The sequence below is a fragment of the Lampetra fluviatilis genome, chromosome 30 (assembly GCF_964198595.1).
Source record: "Lampetra fluviatilis chromosome 30, kcLamFluv1.1, whole genome shotgun sequence".
NCBI classification, from domain to species: domain Eukaryota; kingdom Metazoa; phylum Chordata; class Hyperoartia; order Petromyzontiformes; family Petromyzontidae; genus Lampetra; species Lampetra fluviatilis.
In genome coordinates this window covers 6,623,994-6,640,801 of record NC_136304.1, presented here as the reverse complement: position 1 = coordinate 6,640,801, position 16,808 = coordinate 6,623,994, and the positions used below count along the sequence as shown (strand labels likewise).

The 16,808-nt window shown below is 47.2% G+C and overlaps 1 protein-coding gene across 1 annotated transcript; it reads left to right on the top strand.

Moving 5' to 3' along the window:
• The first annotated feature begins 1,769 nt into the window (after nucleotides 1-1,769).
• On the top strand, nucleotides 1,770-15,190 carry LOC144943314 (NTPase KAP family P-loop domain-containing protein 1-like). The gene is made up of 5 exons (XM_078870688.1): nucleotides 1,770-1,878; nucleotides 6,221-6,289; nucleotides 9,001-9,129; nucleotides 11,365-13,160; nucleotides 14,698-15,190. The coding sequence occupies exons 1-5, from the start codon at nucleotides 1,770-1,772 to the stop codon at nucleotides 14,950-14,952; spliced, it is 2,358 nt and encodes a 785-aa protein (XP_078726814.1). The 3' UTR covers nucleotides 14,953-15,190.
• The last annotated feature ends 1,618 nt before the right edge of the window (nucleotides 15,191-16,808 follow it).

Below are 16,808 nucleotides of genomic sequence, written 5' to 3'. Positions count from 1 at the left end.
TTTGTGGCGATTTGTTTTTATATTCATTGTGATGATGCCAGGACACTGTGAGTGTGGTAGTTGTGGTATCCTATTCAAAGTAAACTTTTAAACTAGTTTTTTATTGTATCAGGTAAGGCCCACTGAGCTATATAACTTTTTTTTCAGAAGTGACCTGGCCACAAATGATAGGTTAAGAAATTGGCTTTTCATGTGGAAATGTATAGCAGCCAAATAGTCTAAACGCATTCTAGATTTGAAGCTTTCGTGACTGCAAGGAATCATCTTCTTAGGTTTTTTCGGTAAAGTCACGTAGTCTAAACGCATGTTTCTAAATCCAGTGTTGATAGGGTTGTGGCGGTTCAGAGCGTTACAGTGTGTGGTTCAAGTATATTTGTTTCACCAGGTGAGAACTGAAGAGACCAGATGTCCGAGTACCTTGCAATTTTCGGATATTTTTGCTCAGGTCCTTGGGCTGTGATTTCAGTAAGAACAGAAGTGGTGTTAGAAAAGTACAGGAACAATGAAGGACCCAAACCAGATCGCAAGTTAATGCTTTTACACGTGACTTTTACACAGTTAGTGCACCAGATATACAGTGAAAAAAGTAATAATTAGAGAGCCACGTGACAGCCTCCTCCTTGCAATGCCTGGTCACTTAAGCGTCGTTGCTAGAGACGATGTGATGATCACTCCCGACTGCAACCAGCCAAGCAAGCTTGCCAGGAGTGTTTGCAGTCGTCGTAAAGCAGTCGGGGTTATTGATTTGAGTGCTACGAAGAAGGAAGATTTCCCGAAAAGTCGCCTATTAGAAGGAATTTTTAACTTTCAATGTCACACAGTGTTATCGAAGAATGTGTTGAGTTTCATATTCTTGGTTCTTTCGGTACTTTTACACAGTTCGGTACCGAAAGAACCAAGAATATGAATTTATACTATGAGATCTCTTTTACCAGTGGCAAAATATAATGGTAGGTTTTTACCCTTTTAACTGGTACAAAACTGACACCTTTATTCAAGACATCATGTTTGCAATGACCACAACACAAGTAGTCAATAAAGCAAACAAAAAGAAGCAACTCTGATAAGGATAATAATATTCACTGTCCTTGAAGTTGATTGGCCCACACCCGAGACGGCTTTCTTTAGAGCCTAGTCCCCATTGGTGTAGGGCCAGATGACACCCTACACCAATGGGGACTAGGCTCTAAAGAAAGCCGTCTCGGGTGTGGGCCAATCAACTTCAAGGACAGTGCATATTATTATCCTTATCAGAGTTGCTTCTTTTTGTTTGCTTTATTGACTACTTGTGTTGTGGTCATTGCAAACATGATGCCTTGAATAAAGGTGTCAGTTTTGTACCAGTTAAAAGGGTAAAAACCTACCATTATATGAATATGAATCCCTGCAGTTACGAAAGCTTTAAATCAAAATGTGCTGATTTTGTTAATTGTCCTTGCGTAGCACTGGAAATGCAGCAGCATGAGCAGATATTTTGTTTAAGGTTGATGATCATGTGCATTCACTAAGTCACTCCAATCACTGATCAGCGGTCAGCCGTCTCCTCATTACTCTATCGCTACAATCATGGTCACTGTTCACTTGAACTTCACTCATTAATTCCTCCACCATCCGTTTAGTCCGATCCACACCTTGTTTAACAATAACCACCACCACCACCCTCAACGAAAAACGTCAATAATAATCTTGAACCGTGACGTTACTCGAAAAGAAAGTTTACCTTTCAACCGTGCGCCTCGTGTGTGTTTGCCCAAGGTCCGGCCCTGCCAATGCCCACCGCGACCTCTGACCACACGTGTGGGGGCGAGTCCCAGGCCATAAGAGTCGGAGCTACCAAGGTGAATTATCAGTCGCTTGAAGAGACCCCGGAGGATAAAGGTAAATATCTGCGTGCGTGCATAACTCATTTGATTTTCTCCTTCGTTCATTCATCCGCTTATTTGCCGATTCATCCACCTATGTGATCATTCATTCGCTCATTCACTCACTTCATCCGCCTATTCGATATTTACATTTTCTCACTCAATTCTAGATTTGAAGCTTTCGTGACTGCAAGGATTCATATTCTTAGGTTTTTTCGGTAAAGTCACGTAGGTAAAACATTACAATTAATAAAAAAATAAAATAAAAATCACGACGTTTCGGAGGCAACACAAGCTTCCGTCTTCAGGTGGAACCGTCACAGCCACGACAGCTGTATCAAGTAAAAGTACTTTTTATTAATTTTAATGTTTTACTTACGTGACTTTACCGAAAAAACCTAAGAATATTTTTCTCACTCATTCGGTCAATCATCCACGAATTCCATCATTCATTCATCATTCACACGGTCATTTGCCAATTCCACTTATTTATACGCTCCCTATACACTCGTTTGTCTGTTCACCCATTCGTTCATGCATTTGCCAATTTACTCATTCGCTGTTTGCATTTTTCACGTTGCAATAACTCTACTGTAGCAATACATGTGTATCAATTGCAAGACCAATTGTAATTGTCGACGGTTATCTCCATAAATATAAAAGGCAAAGTTGTGATTATGTGTGTCTGTTCAAAATGTTTAGCATACTTCCCGACATGCAACAAACTTGAAATTTGCCATTTGGGTATTTTCTAGACTGTACACCATGCAAAAATTCTTAAACTACACTTTTTTGGGGGGGGGGAGAGCTCAATAATGCATATATTTTTTACACAGCAAGTGAGCTGTGATGTCAAATCTGTCATGTGACCCGCGCATGTGGAAGCATCACGCATTGTGGTGTAGTGGTTAGCGCGCCGCTGCGCTACGAACCCGGCTACTCGAGTTCGATTCCCGCTCACGGCCACCACCGGTGACGATTATTTTAACCGGTCCTGGGCCTCCCCTAGGTCGACTCAGCCTCAAACGAGTAACTGGTCTGCTGTGTGAACATCGCCACTGGGGGGACAAAGGCGGCTGAGCGTGGTGCTGTCACCCACCCCCTCGTGTGCCGTACCGGCCTTCATAGGTGCTCGCTAACAGCACTTGCCCCATCAGTCTCTTCTGTTTTCTTATCTTCTTTTCTTTTAACCTATTAAAGGCATTCTTTGTCTCTCCCTCTGTCTGTCCGTCTGCGCACGCTCGCTTGCGAGGGATTTGGCTCTCGGACGGTGGGGTTTACGACAAAATAAATTTGCCGGGCGGCACGCCCCGAGCCCCGCGGTGGGAATAGGCTATTCCGTTTTCCCATCCGTCACCTTTAAAGTGGTAAAAAGCGAGTTTTTGGTGCAATTTATCTTTATTTATTTATATTTGCCGACCGGCGCGGGACAAAGCACGCTCTTGCGCATGCGCGAACCGCTGACAGGCAGTTGCCATGGCAACGCGCGTACGCCCCCCTCGCTCGACGCTGATGCCATTTCTCACTCGCGGTAAAAATGCTACAAAATTGACACGCAACGCTGAGGTAATTTCATCACACTGTCACGTCCTCTTCTCTCCCCCCCCACCCCAATGTGTGCACTTACGATTATAGGCTCGCTACATACTACAATTATAGCGCCTACACACGATTCTTCCAGCGCCGGGGGGGGGGGGGATAGCGGGTCAGGCCCCGGCCTCGGCCGCCTAGGCAATCTAGGCAAGGCCGGGGGCTCTGCACGGGACCAGGCCTCGCCACGCCACTCTGTCACCTGAGGAATTTGTGCTATAGAGTCCAAATATACTGCTACTAACGGAAAATACCCAGCGTTGTCCGGCACAAAATATATGTAAAAACTTCAGAAAACTTTAAAACATTACATTCAAATGAAAATGCAACTAAATATTTCAATATTAAACCAAAGCGCGCGCCGAATCGATTATTTAAATCGCGCTAAGTAATCTAAAGGTCGGAGATTCCTCTGGAATCGCCCTATTCCCGTTTCACTTGCATATCGCCAAGCCAACGCCAAGTATGCTTACCATTTCCAACACACACACATTCACACATTTCCCTTTTAGATATAACATACATAGCGTCACCATGTACTACTGTAGTGATAGCAGGTACAAGCACAATATGCACTGCTGTAATCATAGCAGGTACCACCAGCACAGTATGCACTGCTGTTATCATAGCAGGTACCACCACAGCAGTATGCACTGCTGTAATCATAGCGGGTACCACCACAATATCCACTGCTGTAATCATAGCAGGTACCCCCACAGTCACTATGCACTGCTGTACTTATAGCAGATACCACCACAGTATGCACTACTGTCTTAATAGCAGGTACCACCACATTCAGTATGCACTGCTCTCGTGATACCAGGTTACACCACTGTCAGTATGCACTGCCTTTGTGATAGCAGGTTACACCACGGTCACTAGCCACTGCTGTAGTCATACCAGAAACCACCACAGTCCGTGTGCACTGCTGGAGTCAAAGCAGGTACCACCACAGTCGGTATGCATTGCTGTAGTGATAGTGCATACCGTCTATGTGTGTGTGCGTAAGTCCATGTGTGTGTGTGTTAGTCAATATGTGTGTGCGTGTGTAGACAACTAATTTTACATGAAGTTATTTTTCACAATAATAATGCCTGCGTCTAAGTCCATGTGTGTGTGTTGGTCGATGTGCGTGTCTGCGGTGATGTGTGTAAGTCTGTGTGTCTGTGTGTGTGAGTCAATGTGTGTGCGTCACTCCATGTGGGTGTGTGTGCGTCGATATGTATGTGTGTGCGTAAGTCCCTGTGTGTGTCTCTTAGTCGATATGTCTGTCTTTCTAAGTCCAAATGTGTGTGTGTAGGTCAATGTGTCTGTCAGTCTATGTATGTGTGTGTGAGTCCATATGTGTGTGTAAGTCTACGTGTGTGAGTCCATGTGTGTGTGTAACTCCATGTGTGTGTCTATAGTCGATGTCTGTGTGTGTGAGTCCATATGTGTGTGTGTGCATGTAAGTCGATGTGTTTCTATGTGTATGGGTCGATGTCTGTGTGTAAGTCCATGTGTGTGTTTATAGTCGATGTCTGTGTGTGTGAGTCCATATGTGTGTGTGTGCATGTAAGTCGATGTGTTTCTATGTGTATGGGTCGATGTCTGTGTGTAAGTCCATGTGTGTGTCTGCCTTTTTCGCCCGGGCAACGCCAGGTACTTACCGCTAGTATCATATATGATAAATGTTTCGAGAATCTCTTTCACATTAGTCATGGGTGAAATAAATGTATTTTTTCGGATGGTACAGAGGGGAAAAGAGAGCCATGAAGTGGTATTGTTGCAAATTTTGAGAAGTGTTAACTTTTTTTTTAAAGCACCATGTACTTGAATTTCGCGAGTATCTTGCTCTTCCGCCCTACACCTCACCCAATCCGGTGAGCGCTTGCGATCATCCAAGGGCATGAGTAGAAGGCTAATCTCAGCTCGGCAGACCTGTTCATTAACGCTGACGGCCTAAACGACGGGGAATTAATGGGGTCAAGTTTGGATGACAAAACCGTTCATGTATGTATGTTGAAGTACGTAGCAAACCATGCTAATCGGAGGTGCAGGGGAAGGAGAATAAACTAAAGACAAAAAGCAGTTCTAAATAAATTAGTTTTCAATTTAGATCTAAAAGCGCATCGCCCCAGTGGCTTCCTAACATCGGAAGGGAGAGCATTCCAGATAGCCGCAGAAGCGTATCTGAAAACGCACGATGTTCAATGGTTCGCCGAAAGCCGGTCTCTGTTGCCAGCAATGACGAATTGTTGAATGAGGTAAGTCTCCCGACGAACTTCAACATACATATATGAACCATAAAGGTGCCTAACTGAGACACCTCGTGCAATGTTCATTTGGCACCGCGTAGCTTAGCCAACAGACACACGAGCCCAGCCATTAGGCTCGCTTCAGGCAAAGAGCACTTTGACCGTAACACTCCTGATAACAGAGGTGCAAATCAGGTGTGGCTGGTCTTTGTGCCGTGTGTGTCTGTGTGTTCTGCTTTTTCCCGCGTGCGCTCAGGCTCAAGTACCTCGTGCAAACCGTCACAGGCGCTCGCTTACAATGACTTCCCTCGACGGTCCATACATTGTTACACGTTGGCGGATTCTCGCGACCGAAAATATTACTTCGTATGAGATCTTTGGGTCAGATTGCAGCGTGTGTAAACATGCGCGTCGTAACCCCGTCCGCCAGAATCGTTTATAAATCGGTCCATAGTAATTAATATTATTATTCTCGAAGGTTCTTCGTCTCTGCGTGCTTATCGTGGTGGGGGTGGATGTTGTGTCGTTCAGGTGGTGCAGGTCAAAGAGACATCACAGGAAACTTTCCGCCTGATAAAGACCCAGCCATGGATAATTTCGGTGAGCCGAGCTGTGTTCTGGTGTACACTGCACTCACCTGTACACTGCACTCACCTGTACACTGCACTCACCTGTACACTGCACTCACCTGTACACTGCACTCACCTGTACACTGCATTCACCTGTACACTGCACTCGCCCGTAATACCGCGCTCGTCCGAGAGCATTAGAGAACCCAGGCCTCAATGCACGCTTCGTCTTCTTCAACGGGCCACTGGCTTGACGAGGATGCTCGTGGCGTGTAAGCCTTGTAGTGCTAGAGACCGAATCGTAGATAGGTCAAAGTAGTGATGTGACTCAGGAAATATTGCAACAGAATTCAACCATTCGCATTGAAGCTGGAAGGCTGTATTGATTCACGTATACAAAGTCCCCCAAAGTTCCAATGGTGGGAACATTTTACTAATTAGCCATAAAAAAGATTCAATAACTTTCGGTTACAGATATTAAGAAGGTTTGTAAAAGGTACGTGAAACATATACTTTCGTGTCATGCATCATCGGAAAACCAATTGCATTCAATTTCGAATGCCGTTTACATTGTGTTGGTAGCATTTTATTTGTCACAGTGATGATAATTTCCGTGTTTAAGTATGACTGTAAAACGCTATCAAACGTTGGTAATAATAATGATTCCTTTCTTGTGTTTCATTCTTGGTTTCGTTATCGTTCATCACTGATGTTATGATACCAGTGCCGGATTAAGCTAGTGCGGGGCCTGTAGCATATGTTATGAAGGGGCGCTAAATTAAACACACATATATAAAAACACATAAATGTTTAACTTGCGGAGTAAAGTAATTGTTTAATTTTCTATACAGACAGATAATACGACAAATCCCTGACCTTAAACACCCAGTCGTTCATGGTAATAGAGCAAGTGCAGAATCACTGCACCGGAATTGATAGCTTGAAAGCATTTAGCGTGGGGCCCTTGAAAGTGCGGGGTCCGGATCATATGCTATTTGTGCTACTAGGATAATCCGGCACTGCATGATACGCTGTACTAATAATTTGTGTGTACGAATACTTTCTTTTTCTAAATTACCTTTCAAGAAAACCGAAAGTTACATTATCAACCCGTTTGTTGAAACGGAGCAGTGTGCATTCTTGCGATGAACAATTCAGGAAATGAAAAGGTCCCAGTGACGGCAGGTCAAAATGGTTACAAACGGCTACACAAGGAGACAATGTGCACATAACACCCGGTCAGCGTGTACGCACAGAATGCCGTCACGGTTATTGTCACCCCCCGTCAAATCCAAAAGGCATGTAGCTAGTAGTAGTCGTCTGTTGATAGAGGAAGGCACCGGCATAACATTTACACTCGGGTCCAAAGAATCAACGTTTTCTTTCAGGGAAGACTGGTTTATTGCGGTAGGCCTGCACAGGTGAACAGTAAAAACTTCAAAAGTAATAATAATAACCATTTGTAAGGTGCATTTCATCCATAGATCCTTATGCGTCGTGTATGGACAGCAGGAAATCAACAGAACCTGTAGGGAAGACGGCCAGAACTCGGGGGTAAAGGCCACATGTTACAATTACACAAACAGTTACAAACGGTTTAATGAGTTATCAAGTTTTACTAACCATTTTATAAATGCTCTATGTGCCCTCCACATGCTGTACGGACAACATCGAAACGATAGTTGAATTCGTCCCAAACGCCTCTCAAAGTATCTTCTTCCACTGAAGTCACCGCTGCCATGATTCTGTTTTTGAGGTCATCCAGATCAGTCGCTAATGGTGGCACAAAAACACGGTCTTTGACGTATCCCCACAAGAAAAAGTTGCAGGGTGTGATGTCTGGGGATCTTGGGGGCCAATAGTGTAGCGCCAAGTCTTGGGGTCCCCATACGTTGAGGCAGTGTGTCTTGCGAATGGCTGAGGCTAGGGGCTCTTTGTGCGCTGGGAGAAGCAGAGATATAGCGATTTTAAATCGGGTCCATCTCTTCGAAACACCCTGTATAGCAATAGATTCTAATCATCTTGATAATTTACCTGTGACAGTAAAATATTTGAATGAGTTTGTAAAGGTAACAGGGGGTCAATAGGGGTCGGTCTATGCTGGGCTGGCACTCACCGCCATAACGATTGTAAAGTGTCCACCACTGGTCAGTCTGGACTTTCCACGGTGCTGGTTCTGGTCCGTTTTTCAAATTGATATTGGTTGATGGTGATGTAGAGATGCTGAATGGAATGACGGTGATTATACATTTGATGATGATGATGAGGAATCCGGGAGAGAGAACGTATTCGGTTCCACCACGGGCAATTTGAACAATTGGATGCAACTCGGAGGAGCATCCGATGCAGAGTTCTTGAGTAAATATCACGGACAGAGCTAAGTGGAAGGGAAGTCCACGATCGCCAATGTCTTTTTAAAATGTTTTTATGACATGCCAGAAAGAGCTCGGTACAGAGCACAAACCGTGACGTGGGGTGGGGGGTACAGCAACTGTGCTGTGCTTATGAGTTAAGAGGAAGAGGGGGTTATTGGGCTCACACGATCGCTGACGTCTTTAAGAAAGGGCACGGCTCACGACACCTTTGATGACACACCAAAAGCTGCTGCCGATGCTGCTCACGATGATGACGATGATGGCGACGATCTCCCGGTCTGTCTCTCGAACGACGACGGTGATTGCGGCGTGTCTCATCGACACACGCAATTGGCGCTCGCTAACAATCGCCTTCCTCCCGGGGCAGAGCTGGATGAGTACAACCAGTACGCGATGTGCCTGGCCAAGGCGCTCTGCTACGCGGCCACTCCTATCACCGTGGGGCTGTACGCGCCCTGGGGCAGCGGCGGAGGGCAGATGCTGAAAAAGATTCAAGGTGAGCGTGGTACTTAGATTGTAAATGTTGTGGCTTGGCTCTCCAACACACCGGTGTTGCTGTACGAGTGACGAATTGGCATGTTCTGTTTACGTGACAACCCTTACTAGTGAGTTGTGTCGGGTGGTGGCGGGTTTTAAAGACACATTTATATATTTACGCGATCTAACCAAAAAAAAACTTTATTGTGGATGAGCGTGGTAGTGGACGATGGTTGACGACGATGATGATCATGATGTTGAATGGACGAGTGACAGGCGTGCGTCCACCTGTACTCGCGTGAACGACGCTGACCATATCTGGATTAGCAGATCTGATTGGCAGGGTTGGCTACGCACGGTGCGAAAGAAGATGAACGTACATGCATTAACGAGGTCAATGTTTGGACCTCGCGACCAGCAACGCTATTACAGTCTCCCACCCAATAGAACATTAAAGACACAAGCCACATAAGTGCGATTGCGGCCATGTCAGCGTTCTGGGATACAATTGCACGAATGACGCTATATGAAATTAAATTATGATAGTAACTCGAACTGCGGACCGTGTAATAAACCCACAGAGACTCCCAGAGATACACAGAGACCCACAGAGATACACTGAAGACAAAGCCACTGCTTAGTTTTGCTCATGCCTCTAGAACGACGGCTGTTTGTGTTAACGGTAGGGGGAGCTACGGCACTCAGTAGAGTGAACTACGGAGACAACCACTGTCGTCTGCGCTCCTTCACCGGAGGAATAGAGCAACGGCACGAACTCTCTCCTGAAGCACTCATCGTCGTTCCCAGACCTTGACATTGGCATCGAGTTCTTGAACTGATTGCTGCTGCTGCCATCATCACACTCACGGATGTGTTGTCGCCCTTCCCCCGGCACCTCCGATTGGCACAGATGGCTTTGTACAGTCAGTGCGAAAGAAGTTCAACAAACAGTCTGCATCAGCAGCAGCAGGCCATGCTTTCCCACCTGATGACGGACGCTTGTGTTGCGCCCGAAACGTCGTGATTTATTTAATACAAATTTTATACCTACGTGACTTTACCGAAAGAACCAAAGAGTATACATACAGTAGAATAATGCTGTTGCTTTCCTTTGAACTAGTGCTCTAGATGAGCTGTGCACTGGATGCCTTTTGCCTTACGCGGTGAAATTTAGACTTAGGCACGTTCGCGTGTCGCAGCGTAAAATATATATTTTTTTACACACAATCACAATTTGTACTTATGTAGTAGGTTCAAATTAGGTGCACACACACGCAGCTTGGAGGCAACACTATTTATTAAACGGTAAGTAATATAACACTGTACATAAGGTGGTGACCACCTTCCTCAACTCACTAACACTCTGGAACACGACACAGACTGGACCAGGCAGGCAACGGCCTGCCTGGCCCAGGACGACGACTCGGGACTTGACGACCGAAGATGTCTTCACCTTGGAGTACAGTACAACAGCCCCTCGCTCTGCGTTCACACCACGCTTATATTTGGTTTGGCGTGGCTGGCTCCGCCCCGGCGTGGCTGGCTCTCTTCAGGCCACGCCTCCCTTCCCAGGACACGCCTCACTTCCCCCACCTCTGGGAGGGTCCGGATCCCTCCACCACGTGACCCCCCAGGCACCCCCTTGGGGCCCCCAGCCTTCGTACGGGCCGACACAGTAGTGACCTTTCTCTGTCACTACACTTATACCGGAGGAATCCGATGGGCTATGCAGATCTTTTTCACAGATGTCCAGTAAGGTAGCTACGCTGACCCCGGGCTCGAGATCGCACAATGGTGAGGGCGCGGTTTCATGAGGGGTTTGCTCCTCACTGGAGCGTTTGTTGATTCTGGAATCCAAGAATGCATTCGGTGGAAAGGTAAACTCCTCTGAACGATTCTCGTTGAGACATTTTCTCGGACGCGTCAGAGCAAGGGGTGTATTTGTTGCTTGTTTTGGCACGATAATACCAACTTTTTGTTGTCGGATTGTTCAGAGTAACCTCGCGGTAAAAAATAAAACTTAGCTTCTGTTTGATCGATACCCCATAAGTAATATGTTTACTCATATCAAGTCTATTCCTGGCTTCAAGGGTTTTGTTTCATTATCCACCCTGAAAGTAAACTTTATGTGCATTGCATCGAAACTGGGAGTGTAAATTTCTCAAAAGACCTAAAATGTTATCAGGAGCACTGCCTATGCCTCGTAAATAACAACAACAACATTGATTGAACCCTCTTCATTACTGTCGCTCAGACTGCTTGATAAAGGGCTCTCAGCGGATCGCGGAAAAGGAATACAGGCGCACACAGACGCGGCCGCGCTCCGCGAACGGGCCGTGCGGCCTCCTCGCCCTCGTCTTCCGCCTGCTGTTCTTCATTCCCGTCGTGAGCCAGCGGCAGCGGGAACAGCTCAACGTCCGCTTCATCTTCGTCTCCTTCAACGCCTGGGAGTTCGCGGGGAGCAACCGGCTGTGGGCCGGCCTGGTGACGGCCCTGTGCGAGCAGGTGCGAAGCCAATTTCGCCCGCTGCCCACGAGCATCTACCGCGCTCTAGGCAGAAAGACGGTGCCGCGATTGGACGATAAGGACGAAGTTTGGAATCCGAAGATGTTCCTGTGCCTCCCTCTGTGGGCGATCACTATCATCTTTGTAATGATGCTCGCGGCGTTCATCGTCGTCATCGTGGGCATTGGGTTTCCCAGCCACTACGGGGGTGACGTGGTGTCGGCCATCGAGGGCATAGCAGGGAGCATGCTGGGCATCTCCACGTTGTTCTTCCTCAAGAGCTCCATGATGGTAGTGCGCAACCTGTTCTGGACGCAGAAAGATCAGGTGGAGAGGCTCATGGACAAAAAGGATTTCAGTGCCGAGCTAGGCTTCATGAACAACGTGAAACAGGAGGTGAACATCATCACCAATTTCCTTCGCTTCATGGAGGTGTTCGAACGCAACAAGATTCGCGTGGTGCTGAATGTGCAAGACCTGGACCGCTGCGACCCAGAGAAGATCGTCGAGGTGCTGGAGGCCATGAGCATCCTCCTGTCCGACAAGGAGGCTCGCTTCATCTCCATCCTCTCCGTGGACCCGAGCGTCGTCGTCGAATCCGTGGAGCAAATTCGTACCAAGGGCGGCGCCAAGGACTTCAATGGCTACGAGCTGCTGAACCGCTTCGTGGACCTGCCATTCAGCATGCCGTCAATCAATAAGGGGATGAAGTCAAAGCTCCTGGACCACATGATAAAGAGCACCAGCGCGAGCGTGATGATGAGGAACCCGGAGAAGGTTGTTTGCGTCGACGACGAGATGGATGTGGCAATCAAGATGGAAGAGTTGACACCTCTCAGAAAGGTCGGCAGCGCCATGGGCAGCACATTCACGCAGTTCCGGAGCCAGACTAAAGAGACCATTGAAGAGGCGCACAGTGCGCTCAGGGCACCGAATGGTAACCTTTGCAATTACGTGGACGAGAACATTTTCACGATGCGCCGGATCATAAACACGGTTCCCGTGTTCATTAACCTACTCTTGGCCAACCAGGTCACCATGGGAACAAACATAACTCCTGAGAAGCTGTCGGCTTGGACTGTGCTGTCCACCCAGTGGCCTGGGAGATTCAGCTGGCTAATACAATGTCTGGACGATAAAGAGGACAGGCAGGACATTGATGAGCAGGGCATCGTCAAGAAGGCGCAAAGTCCATGCAGAATCACAGATGCGACCCCTCTTTGGGACATCTTCGAGGACTCTCTGCACGAGATGTGCGACCTCTTGAGCCAGATGGAGCGTCTCCTGAAGATGGATGGTGACCCCGATCAGTTTGAGAAATTCCTGTCCAAGGATTATCGCTTCACCGTGGGCGATTTTCGAATTCTGAACATCTGCACCATCAATCTGGACAGATCGCTGCAACGGAAGATGGAGCTGCTGCGTGGGAATTACAGCATCAAAATGCACCGTAATACGAAGGGAGCAGAGTGCAGGCAGCTGGGACGACTGGTCTCCGAATTCACGCGGATCCACAGCATGAGCCCCGAGGACGTGTGCAAGGAGGTGAGTTGGCACAGCTGAAAGAGCACTCCGCCGTCAGTGCGGCGTCTCTGATCGGAATCGGATTGTTTATTTATACTGGAGGAATCCGATGAGCTGTAAAGCTCTTTTTATTTAACACAGTTGTCCAGAAGGGGCACGGGGTCAGGACGTTACAACAACAAACGATGCGAAAAACACGACAGTGGTGCACAGTATAGGTATGGTAAACAAATCACTTAATATATTTACAAATAAAACTAAACTATTTTATCTGATTAGGTAAAGCCCACTGAGCTTTTATCTTATTTTTCAGAAGCGACCTGGCTACAAATGATCGCTCCACGAAGTGGCTTATCATGTGGACATTTATAGCAGCATGACCATTGGGAAGCAAGTTGGCCTGAAATTGGTAGGTGGTCTCCGCCTGGATTCTTGCGGCAGCCTGATCAGTTCGACCCGTAGAAACGGTCTGACCCAAGCTGTGGTTACAATAGTGTGACCAGTTCACAACAGCGAAGACACTGCCAAAACAAATGAACACCTCTTATCTTGTACATACTTTTTGGTTTCTGGGAATTTACTTAGGGGGCCGTCCATAAATGACGTCACGCACCTGGGGGGGGTCAGACATCTGTGACGATGTGTGACGAGTGGGGGGGGGGGTTTGAGAAATGTAATGTCACATCAAAATGCGCAACTTTAAATAAATATAGACATGTTCTACTTAATTAAATATACTTTTTAATTAATGTTTTCTCCTACAACATCAGAGTGCAGTCGCACATTAAATATGCACTACAATGACAATAGTTTAAAGCGATTTGAAGCATGTTTTATTTTTTTTGGGGGGGGGGCAGAGCTTTGTGACGTCATATTTGAGGGGTGGTCTGACTTTTTGTGACGCCGTGTGACGATGGGGTGGGGGGGGGCAAAAATCGTCAAAAATCGCGTGACGTCATTTATGGACGGCCCCTTATCTATCTAGGAGAACCATACTGAGTCGAATTACTTTTTTATAGGAGGTCCCTGCATTGGGTTTAAAAAAAATAAAAAAATATATTCAACTAATTAATGCGTGTTTATACAAGTGGGAGGAAACCAGAGCACCCGGAGAAAACCCACGCGAGCGAGGGTGCAACGCTCTATCCCCGTACAAATGGAAACAGTGCACTTTACCGCCCTCTCCTGGCGAGCCAGGGTACGGCATCTCTTCGACGCCCACGGGAAAGGAGTTTCGCAACATCTGTCCGGTGATCCAGCAACCCTCGCTGCTGTTCGCACAACATTGGCTCACAGGCAGCCACGCGCCAGAATAGCCACCAAGCCCGGCTAACATACCTCGGATGTCTCCCAGGCTGTCTGATATGAGTGTTGCAGCCGTGTTAATGAGACACAAAGAAAAAACAATTGTTTGTTTAACACGTAGGCTGTGTCTGTTTGTGTAATACGTAAACGGTTGTCACGCGTTCATTCTGCAATGCCCTCGAAGGGGGGGGGGGGATGGGGGAATATTTGCACATTCCGACCGTAATCGGGCAACATCGTCCCCCGCCCGCAGATGGAGGCGCTGGAGCTGAGCTCGGAGCGGCTGGCCGACTACCGGAGCCGCGCCGTGGAGCACGGCGTGAGCGGCCGCGCTCTGCTCCACGGCACGGAGGAGGAGGTCAGGAGGGCGCTGGGGATGGAGGCGCTGGGCGACTGGGCCACCTTCCGGGACCACTTCCTGCGCCTCTTGGCCGACCACCAAGAGACGTCCCAAGACGCGTGGCACCGCGAGCTGCGCGACGTCTGGATGGCGCGGTGGCTCAAGTGAAGGGGGGGGGGGGGGGACAGCACGGTGGTTGAGTTGCTGCTACGGCTCTACCCGCCCGCCCTGTCTTTGCACCCTTGGCAGTTGATGAGTGGGTGGAAATACGTGGGAAGCTTTGTAATCCACAGGGAGGGGGGGTCCACAATGGCCTGTTGCCGCATCTTATAAGTAATACATGTTGGTTAATATATATACAAAATCTAATAATTATTTATATAGACTTGAGTCGTTCATGCAAATTGCACCCCACAATCACTGAGGAACCACAGACCAAGTTAGAAGGCTGGTGAGCTGGTGCCAGAAATAGCTCTGAAGTTCTCTATATATTAAGATGTTTTCAGCCAATTCGTGTTCTACATGTGGAAGGAACCCGGAGGGCCTGGAGGAAACCTACGCATGCGAGGGGGCAACACACTATTCCCACGCGAAGAGTTTCACAACATCTGTGTGAGCGATCCACCCAACCCTAGTTCCCATCAGTCAGCCGGATGACAGGCCACGTGCTTAGCAGAGGTCGCAATCGGGTACCCGATACCCGTACCCTACCCGATACCCGGCTGCCCGTACCCAGCCGGGTACGGGTACGGGTACTCGTTTGCGACCCTGGTGCGGCCGGGTACGGGTAGGCCGTGAGTCACTGGTGAGTAACCGTTTGTTACTCATTTCCCAACGTCTTGTCTCTTCCCACAATTTAAGTTCCTAGAATCAACCCACCCGTGCCTGCAACATGGCTTCATCCCAGAGGTCGCAATCGGGTACCTGATATCCGTACCCTACCCGATACCCGGCTACCCGTACCCGGCCGGGTACGTGTACCCGTTTGCGACCCTGGTGCGGCCGGGTACGGGTACGGGTAAGGAATCAAAACCCGTTTGCGATCTTTGGTGCTTACCAACACCACCCGGCCAGATGTGTGATGTAGGACCATTACCCGAAACGTCAAATGCAGTGTATAGTTTTAAGGCGACGATGTTATTAAATAAAGTCGCGAAAAATAACAAAAAACAGAGTGCAGCTCGTTATTGGCCGTAAAAAACCCATCTCAATGCTGAATGGTTCCCTGCAAATTACTGAATTTGGATCACACGTTGCAACATCGCCTGAAAAAGAGTTGAGACTCGGTCAGACTCTCCTGGGCAAACAAGTGGAGCAGTAGATAACACAAACAATGACAATGATACGTCTTCTTGGTTCTTTCGGTAAAGTCACGTAGAATGGAAATAATAAAATAATAAAAACTAAAACATAACAGGTCTGTCGAGAAGACAGACTCTGCCTTCTCGACAGACCTGTTCTCCACCTGAGGACGGCTGCTTGCGTTGTGGCCGAAACGTCGTGAAAATTATTTTATGGTTTATTTAAATTTTTTATTATTTTATTATTTCCATTCTACGTGACTTTACCGAAAGAACCAAGAAGATGAATCCCTGCAGTCACGAAAGCTTTAAATCGAAAAATGAAATGATAATTCAAACACGTACCTTTTCTTTTTCGTGCGCACAAATGTGTGTTTAATTTAATGGTAAAAACAAATACTCATTCATAAATAAGCACATTCCAATAGAACAACACTGTCGAAATATATCTGATTATACGTACACATACTGTGCGGATAGCAATTATATGACTGTGTGATGCCCAATACTGGCAAATGGTAATGTTTAAAAAAAAACTCCTTCAATTAACAGTGATATAACATTAATTAAAGCAACGTTAAATCTAGATTTGAAGCTTTCGTGACTGCAGGAATCCATACTCTTTGGTTCTTTCGGTAAAGTCACGTAGGAAAAAACTAAATAAATCACGACGTTTCGATTGCAACACAAGCAATCATCATCAGGTGGGAACACCACAGCAAA

Excerpts from the sequence above, each read along its gene's own strand:
- LOC144943314 (XM_078870688.1), top strand. The coding sequence starts at position 1,770 with ATGCCCACCGCGACCTCTGACCACACGTGTGGGGGCGAGTCCCAGGCC. Across the intron at positions 1,879-6,220 it reads AGAGACCCCGGAGGATAAAG|GTGGTGCAGGTCAAAGAGAC; the intron begins GTAAATATCTGC and ends TGTGTCGTTCAG. Across the intron at positions 13,161-14,697 it reads CCGAGGACGTGTGCAAGGAG|ATGGAGGCGCTGGAGCTGAG; the intron begins GTGAGTTGGCAC and ends CCCCGCCCGCAG.